General features: G+C 38.9%; 1 protein-coding gene across 2 annotated transcripts in view; it reads left to right on the top strand.

Annotated features, from left to right (window-relative positions):
* Window positions 1–1,363: 1,363 nt before the first annotated feature.
* PAPOLG (poly(A) polymerase gamma) overlaps window positions 1,364–8,567 on the top strand; it is a 29,335-nt gene continuing 22,131 nt past the window's right edge. For both annotated transcript variants that reach the window (XM_032873865.1, XM_032873866.1), the window contains exons 1-3: window positions 1,364–1,607; window positions 4,434–4,595; window positions 6,439–6,505. In XM_032873865.1, coding sequence (XP_032729756.1) covers window positions 1,591–1,607; window positions 4,434–4,595; window positions 6,439–6,505 — 246 coding nt within the window. In that variant the 5' untranslated portion in view covers window positions 1,364–1,590. The remainder of the gene's footprint in view (window positions 1,608–4,433; window positions 4,596–6,438; window positions 6,506–8,567) is intronic.

The following is an 8,567-nucleotide window of genomic DNA, read 5'->3' as shown; positions in this document are numbered from 1 at the left end:
ACCAAGTTCTTAACTCTGGAAGGGAAAGGACTATTTTTCCTTTGCATTAGGAATCATATTGCAGAATAACCTTATAGTCCTAGTCGATGAGGAAAAGCTCTTCTTTCCAGAAAAATGCCCCCTATAAATGTAGACAGAATTGGAAACTCACAATTTGCAACCCCTAAGGAAATAATTAAGGCAATATTATCAACGATGATGAAACCATTAGGTGAATGGTGGATGGACATCTGGATCTTCACCTAGTGTCAAAGTTATCACCCCACGGATTACTATGTAGTTCCAAGATGACTATCAGCACATAAACCCTGTGGTCAATCTTACTATCACCAATGATGAGATTACCAGAGGTTCGTAAAGTGACTCTTTGTGTGATGCCTGAGTCTAATCAAGTCTTCAGATTCAGCTTCCAATAGGTGGCCCTCTTTAAGCTTCCCCAAATCTCTTGGCCCCAACTGTATTTCAATGATCTCTGTGTATGTTTGTCCTCCTCCACTAGACTGTGAACTGTGAAGGGCAGGAATTAAGTATCTCTAGTGCCTGACACACAGTAGGTATTTTTAGTTCTACAACAGAAGAATATCATTTATATCTGATTGTTTCCTCACTAAATTCCAAACTTCATAAGGTTAAAGATTACATCTGGTTTTAGGCACCATTAAACCACTGGTGCCTAATAACGCTTGGTTTTCAATAAATATTTTTGAATGAATGAATGAATAATTTTCATTCGCCTCTATGGCTCTGAGTCACATTCCGAGAAAAAGCAGCTTCTTGACATCCTTTTCTTTGTAATGATTTAGTATATTAAATTATTTATTGGATTAATCCTCCTATCGCAAACTGCTAGCGATTGTCCTTTCAACCCCCACCTCAACTGCCTGAATGTCATAAATCAGGGGGAGGTAGAGATGAAGTGAACAGATTAGCCTCCCATTTACAAGCTTGGTTTTCCCTGGGATGATTGTAAAGTCACACGTTCCTTGGTGTGACCCTATCACGACAAAATCTCCACGAGTTGATTGATTACGTATGATTATGACTAATTAAAGGTGAAAGATAACGGAAGAGTTAAACTAGTATTTGCTAGGCAAGGTTGTGATCTTTTTAAAAACATAGTCTTTCATTAGTGAAACAAGGAAAATATGTTCCTAATCACATTCCAAGCGGTTTGCTTGGATTGACAGTCTCACGGACAAAGGAGGGGACGAAACGCTCCCTCTTGACCGGCGTTTGCAGCCAGAGCTCGCGCCCTCCTGTAGGCGGGGCCACCGAAGCCTCCCGGGACCCAAAGGAGGAGGGGGCGGGGTCGAGGGCGGGTCCAGACCTCCAGGGGCGGGGCCGCAGCGGGCGAGGGGCAGGCTGGGAAGCGGCGCCATATTGGCGTCGGCCGCGCTGTATTGTCATAAATAGAGCCGGTTTTGTGGTGTTTTCACTACTCGGTTGGATGCCTCGGCCGTAGTAAGTGAGAAAGTGAGCGAGCAAGCGAGCTACAAGCGACCGGGGGAAAGGCGACAAGAGGAGAAGGGAAGAGCAAGAACTTGACTCCAGAGAGAAAGATACTCGCCGGTGTGGGAGACGCAGGAAGCGATGAAAGAGATGTCTGCGTAAGTGGTGGGGGACGGCGGTTGGGGGCGAAGCGGAGATGGGTGGGTTGGGGTGGTCGGCCCGGGACCCGGTGTCCGTTCCCTCCCCTCGCGCCCTGCCCGGAGCTCGCCCGAGTGGTCTCCTTCCCCGCTTCTGGCCGGTCGGCAAGGGCACCTCCCCTACACCCGGCAGCTCACCTGGCCACCTCTGCACAGACTCGGGGACTCCTGGAGTCCCCATCTGCCTTCTCCTGTCCCACCTCGGATGACGCCCCCAGACAGGGGAGCGGCCGGAGAGACGCGGGTGTCCGTGGGGAGAAATTCTCGGTCACTCTCCTGCCCCCAGCACTGTCTGAGCCCGTCTCTGCTCCTGTCTGCATTGGCGCAAATACCATCCCCCTACCTCCCCCTCCTCCCTCCCGACCGGCTGTCTCCTGGTCTTCAGGAGTGAATGACCTATCCCAGCTCATGCGTTTCTTTTTAATAAAAAGCTAGGATCTTTTCGCCCTCCCAAGCTTCCCCCACCGACCCACCGTATATCTACCGGTCTATACCTCCTGCTCACACTTTGATAAGTCAGAAACGGTTTCCGTGTTTGGCAGGATTTTGTTGTAGCTCCTAATATTTTGGTTTATTAGGAAATAATTTAATTTAAACAGAAAAATGCAGAGAATAACATAAGCATCATTTGTATAGTCACCATTCATCTCTCCCAAAGCATAGAATTCTTTATGTGTGTGGGGTGTGTGTACATACATATCTTTATTTAAAAGAAATCAAGCATTACAGATGCGTCTTAAGGATTCTTTTACCTCCTCCTATTCCATTTACCTCTCTTCCCAGAGTTCCACACAGTCTTGAACTTGATGTTTATTACTGCTTTTTTTAAAATGCTATTACAACATATGTAAGTGTCCATAATAATGGCATTGTTTTACTTGTTTTTAAGCTTTTTATAGCTGGTATCATACTTGTCATTTTGCAACTTCTGTAGTGCAACATAATATCTTTGAACTTTGTCCGTGTTAATATTTTCAACTCTCATTAATTCATCTTAACGACTGTATTGTATTCCATTGTAGGGATATACCTTAGCTTAGTCCCTTTTCTGTTAGTGACTGTTTGAGGTTGTTTCTGAGTGTTTACTGTTACAGTGTGGCAGTGAACAATCTTGTAAATGTTTCCTTGTACACTTGTACTAGAATTTCTCTAGGGTGTTTACTTATAAGTGAAATTGATGAGTTGAAGGGAATGTGGGATTCTTTTGGTTGACTTTCCCTCCTATTCCCCTCCAGATATGGGAGGTTCAGAACCATAGATTTGGAATTTATGTGCTATCTAGTACTGGTAGGGTAGGAAGCTTGATAGCCAATTTTTTCATCACATAGATAAGAAAGGGGGACCCAAGATCATAGTAGCAGAACAGACGTATTTGTTGAAGGGAGAATGGAGTGGTAGAAAGATCTTGGGTTTTGGAGTTCAGATTTTGGCTCTTCCTATCTCTTGGATCTTGGGTGCTTACCTGTAAAATGGCACTTATAATCAGTCTGTCCCATCCATTTACCATACATATTTAAACACACACAGACAATACTAAAATAGCTCTCTTAGAGGCAAAAAGCTAAATCTTTAAAAAGTTACTTGAAATAACTAATTGAAATTTTGTTTGTTCCACAGGAAGATTAATACCAGAAAGAAATTGAAGTCCCTGGTATTGGTGTTTCCCTTTTGTTTCTTTGAATCCTTTCAGAGGATATATAGGTTATTTTATCTTCCATTTGATTCTCCCTCCTTACCTAATGAAATCTTTAGCTAAAGAGCATGCCTAAGAACTTTGTAGCAATAAGATTTTTGACCAGTTAAAAATTAAAAAACAATCACTACTGTATTTTTGTGTGTTACTGTTTACAGAGCTAATTTATTCATTTAAAAGACTTCTTTTATATTTTGAGATTACATTCTTACTGTTGTTAATGGTCCTCAACATCGAATGGTGAAGATAGATTGTAGGTTTAGTTGGTTATTGCGTATGTTTATTTTTACTTTACTTTCTTAGAAAAATAAAGTTTTACCAACCCATGTTGGTCCCAAAATTTATTTTGAAATTACTGAAATCGATTGTACTTTATTCAAGACTATGATTTCCTGATAGCTAGAATCTTTTGGAGGTTGGCTTGTATTGTGCCAATAAAAGTGTAAAGAATTTCGTAGTTATTTAGTGTGAAAATGGTCTGAGTACCAATCTAAATGAAGAGGACAATTAACTAGAGTCACAAAATGTTAGGACTATAAATTCTGATTTGAGCAAAGGATGTTAATATAAGTTTCTCAAGGACAAATAGAGTCGTGATTTCTTTTTTTAAAAGCCAGGATATTTCACAAGGACCTTCTAATGGGATGTTTTTGTTTCTTTCCTGAGGGGGAAAGAACATTGTTCTTACTCAGAGCTTTCTTTCAAGTGGCTGCCTGCTTTTCAAAGATTGAATATAGATGGTACTTGACTTAAGTCCACAGGGTGTAGTGGAGGTGGCCCTGGCCCAGCTCCCATTCAGGCTTTTTGCATTTGAGCTAAGTGGTGCTGGCACAGTTGTCCTGATGCCAACACATGCTGCTTTTGGCTTGAAAAGACATCCTAACCATGAAAGCTGGAGGAGTATGAATAGCCCTTCATCAAAATAAACACAAAATACCCTTTTTTCCCCTTAAAAAAAAAAAGCGCCTGCTGCAACTGTTAATACTAAGTAAACTTTTAAGGTAGCTAAATTAATGAGTGTATTGAGAGATTAACTATATCAGTATGATCTGATACTTTAAATTTTTTTCTGCTGTTTCATTTTTCTTGAACAGAAACACCATGCTGGACAGCCAGCGTCAACAAAAGCATTATGGAATCACTTCTCCAATTAGTTTGGCATGTCCTAAAGAAATTGATCATATTTACACACAGAAATTAATTGATGCTATGAAACCATTTGGAGTGTTTGAAGATGAGGAAGAATTGAACCACAGGTATGTCATTTAAAAATGCAAAATATTTTATAGTACGTTATTTAATCATTAATTCTGCAAATGTAAAGTAACTCCCATGCCCCTGCCTAGGGATGCAAAAAATGACAAAATGAAGAGAAATTTTGGCCCACTTAGAGCTTATATTTTAGGTGGAGGTTAGGGGAAAAGACTGACAATAAGCCAGATAAATAAAATAAACAGAATGTTACAAATGACATATGCTGCTGAGAAAAATGAAGCTGGAAGTAGAGGTTATCTGGAAGGCCTTATTGACATTTAGGGGAAAATTTCAAAGTGAGAGAGGGAACTATATAGATATCTGAGGGAAGAGCACTCTAGCAGAAGATTAGAGGCGGGAGTGTACCTGCTATATGTAAGGAATTAGATAGTAAGGTAACCTGGGTATCCAGAGCAAAGTAAGTAAACGGGTGAATGTGGGCTCAAAGAACTTGAGGTTGGGAAGTTGCTTGGAGGGAGAGCTAGGTCACTTAGGACCTTGTAAGTCACTGTAAAAGTTTTGGCTTTTAGTCTGAGTGAAATCAGAAGCCATTAGGTTTTTGAGCAGAAGATTAACCTGATTTACTCATGTTTTAATGCAGTCACTCTGGCTGCTATATTGAGAAGAGCCTGAACAGGGATCAAGGGCACAAGTCAGGAGACTGGTTAGGAGGCTATGATAAGAACCCAGGGAGGAAAGGATGGAGGGTTAAACTAAGGGGGATATTAGTGGAGGTGATAAGAAGTAGAATTCTGGATATATTTTAAAGGTAAGGTAAGGTTGTTTAATGACTGGAATATATGCGAGAGACAGAGGTTAAGGATGATGCCAAGGTTTTGGGTCTTAGCACCTCAAAGGATAGAGTTCATTACCCGGAGAAGGCTGAGGGAGAAGCAAGTTTGGACATCTCAGGAATTCCATTTTTCATATGTTATCCTTGAGATGTCTAAACTCTACTTTTCTTCTCTCTTCTTTTTTTTAATGTGGATTTAGATATACTATTGGTTGAAAGTTTGGTTTAATATCAAACTGCTGTTTTTAAGTAATATTTTTTTTCTTTTTTTTTAAGATTTTATTTATTCATTTGATAGATCACAAGTAGGCAGAGAGAAGGGGGGGTGGAAACAGGCTCCCTGCTGAGCAGAGAGGCCCAATGCAAGGCTCGATCCCAGGACCACTGAGCCACCCAGGCACCCAAGTAATATTATTTCTTAAAAATTAGTCAATATTTGAAGCCTGGGTGGCTCAGTCCATTAAGCATCTGCCTTTGGCTCAGGTCATGATCCCAGGGTCCTGGGATCCAGTCCTACATCAGGCTCCCTGCTCAGCAGGGAGTCTGCTTCTCCCTCTCCTTCTACCCCTCCCTCTATATTCTTGCTCTTTCTCTCTCTTAAATAAACAAGATCTTTTTTAAAAAATTAGCCAATATTTAATTTATCTGTTTTAATTATCCAAAGATCTCTGACTGTAGATGGGAGAATGCTAACCTCTATCACCACATTGAGTTTATTTTATTCCATAGTAAGGGCAAGAAAGTTGACAATTCAGTTGGCCTCTGCAGACTTATTGAAGGTAATTTTGATTTTTTATTAAACTTCTTGAATTTTCAGGGTAGCTCAGAGACCCACATACTATCACAATCGTCATTTCTTTGGAACTCTTGGGGACCTAACAGCATCAAAGAGATGTGCCATGTATTGACAGATGTGACAGCATTAGCCTATATATAATGTGCTTTTACTCTGGCGCCAACATAAAGATTCTGCCTACAGTTTAATTACTTTTTTAAATACTCTTTTTGGGTTTTCTTAGTTTTGATCTAAAGCATGTTATTTTTTATTATAGGCTTGTTGTTCTTGGTAAATTGAACAATTTAGTAAAAGAATGGATTTCTGATGTCAGTGAGAGTAAGGTAAGACTCTAAACTCGTTGGATTCAGTTTCATTATGTCCTGATCATTAGTTCTAGTAATAAGATGCAGGAGTTGAAAATAATCTGAAATAGACTTTTTGGTATACTTGGTAATGAATTGGTCTAGACAGTTGAGTCTCTGAATAATGATAATGAGATAAATAAATGAGAATTTACCCCAGTGTCTAGCTACAATCCTACATAGATTTCCTGCTTGAATTATATGTGGTGTACCAAAATTTAAATATCAAGGGATTTTACTTTAAAAGCCAGATTTCAGACATCTTGTGAAATACCAGATCTGGCAACATTGGGCCTGCCTTGTGCAAGGCAGGAATAGGCTTGAATGGAATTGGGCTTCTGCCCTCCAGTCCCTTGTGGCCCCACCATCCTGCTCTCTCTGACATAGCACCTGTCATTTATCAGTCAGTTTCTGGGTTTCTTATGTGTACCCTCCATTTGCATACCTGCCTAACCCCTGAGATACAGGAGTTTGCAAATCCTAATTTATAATTATGTGACTTTTTTCCCTCCAGTAGCTTATTTTTCTTCTAAAACAGGTTACATATTTCTTGCTTTCTTAGAGTATTTTGGATGTAATTGAATTTTCATATGTTTGGGAATCATCACTGAATATTATTTTAGTGGCTGTACTTAATCAAAGTGGGGTGTATGCAACTGGGTGATACCATTTGCCCCTTCACTGAGTGACCCAAACTGTTGTATTTTAAGTTTTGTTTGCTTTTTATAATTTTTATAGTTTTCCCATCTTTTTCCCTTAACAGTTAGCTGAAAGTTAATATATCACAGCAGTCAACGTGTCTCTCTGTAAACTCTTCTCCTTAATCTGCCTGGATTTAGAAATTAGATAAACACCTGTTAGAATTCTTTCTTTTGCAAATTTTAGTATTTCTTTCTGTGCCTATGGCACATGTTTAAAATTGGTTCTTTTCAACAGAATAAGGTCATGAGGGACTCTGCTAAGTCTGCAGTCATCAGGTTTAAATAAATGGTCTTTCTGTTGTTTACTTTTGCTGCCAAACAGCTCTCTGACTCATTTGTGAACTCTCAGCAGGGTTATCAGTAGTTGAGATTTTCAGATAAGTTGAATTCTGAGCAGGTGAAATGCTAGTCATGAGAAACAAAAAAAAATTCATGTTTGTTTTTCTGCTACTAGGTAATCAGCTCCATAAGAAAAAAACCTGTCTTGGTCACCTACATAATCTCAGGACAGAGCTCAGGCATTAAGTAAATGTTAAAGAAATCTGTTGTCCCTCTCTGATCAGCCCATAAATATTATGGGTGTGGAAACCAAATACTCAAATTGCTAGAATTATTTTAAAATCATAAGCTTTATGACTTTGTGTGGTCTTTATGTCAACTATTGTGGTTGTAGCACGGTCTTTGCTTCCATCCCTATTCTAGAATGCATTTGAAATAAATGAAGTATTATCTTTCACAAAAGAGACTATATTAATTTGTTGAGAGATGTACCTAACTAATTTTATTCAGGGTTTCTTCACACTTAACAGAAAAATCTGGTAATACTCTGTTTCCAGGTCAAAAGGTGGTTTTTTGGTTTGTTTTTTGTTTTTTTAAATTGCTTTTTCTCCCATTTTACTAATATTAATACTTTAATCTGCAGAAAGCAATTGCTGGTTTACATTTAGTTTCTAGGCATAAAAATTTAAGACTTCGCCATAATTTGGATTTTCTTTTTAAGCAAAGTGAATAAAATATCTCATTAAAAATTTTTTTAAATTGTTTTTTATATCTTCCACTGGGGATAAAGTGATTTTTTTTTCATTTTCTGTATCAGCTATTCCTTTGATTTGTGCATATTTTAGTTCAGAAAATACCAGAAGGGTTTGAGTTAGAGCAAAGATCATTTGACTGTTCCACGTACAATTGGGATATTTAAGCTATAAGCCATCTAGAACTCAAACAGATCATTTTAGTTAAATACTGGTTTGTGGTAAAAACATTTTACTTTGATTGGTGTACCACTTTCTCATTACTTGTGCAAGAATCTTGCTTTTCAAAGTAGGAAAGTAAACTAAGAT

The sequence above is a fragment of the Lontra canadensis genome, unplaced genomic scaffold (genome assembly GCF_010015895.1).
Source record: "Lontra canadensis isolate GAN:19392208 unplaced genomic scaffold, GSC_riverotter_1.0 scaffold50, whole genome shotgun sequence".
Classification (NCBI taxonomy): Eukaryota; Metazoa; Chordata; class Mammalia; order Carnivora; family Mustelidae; genus Lontra; species Lontra canadensis.
This window is presented reverse-complemented; position numbering and strand designations above follow the sequence as displayed.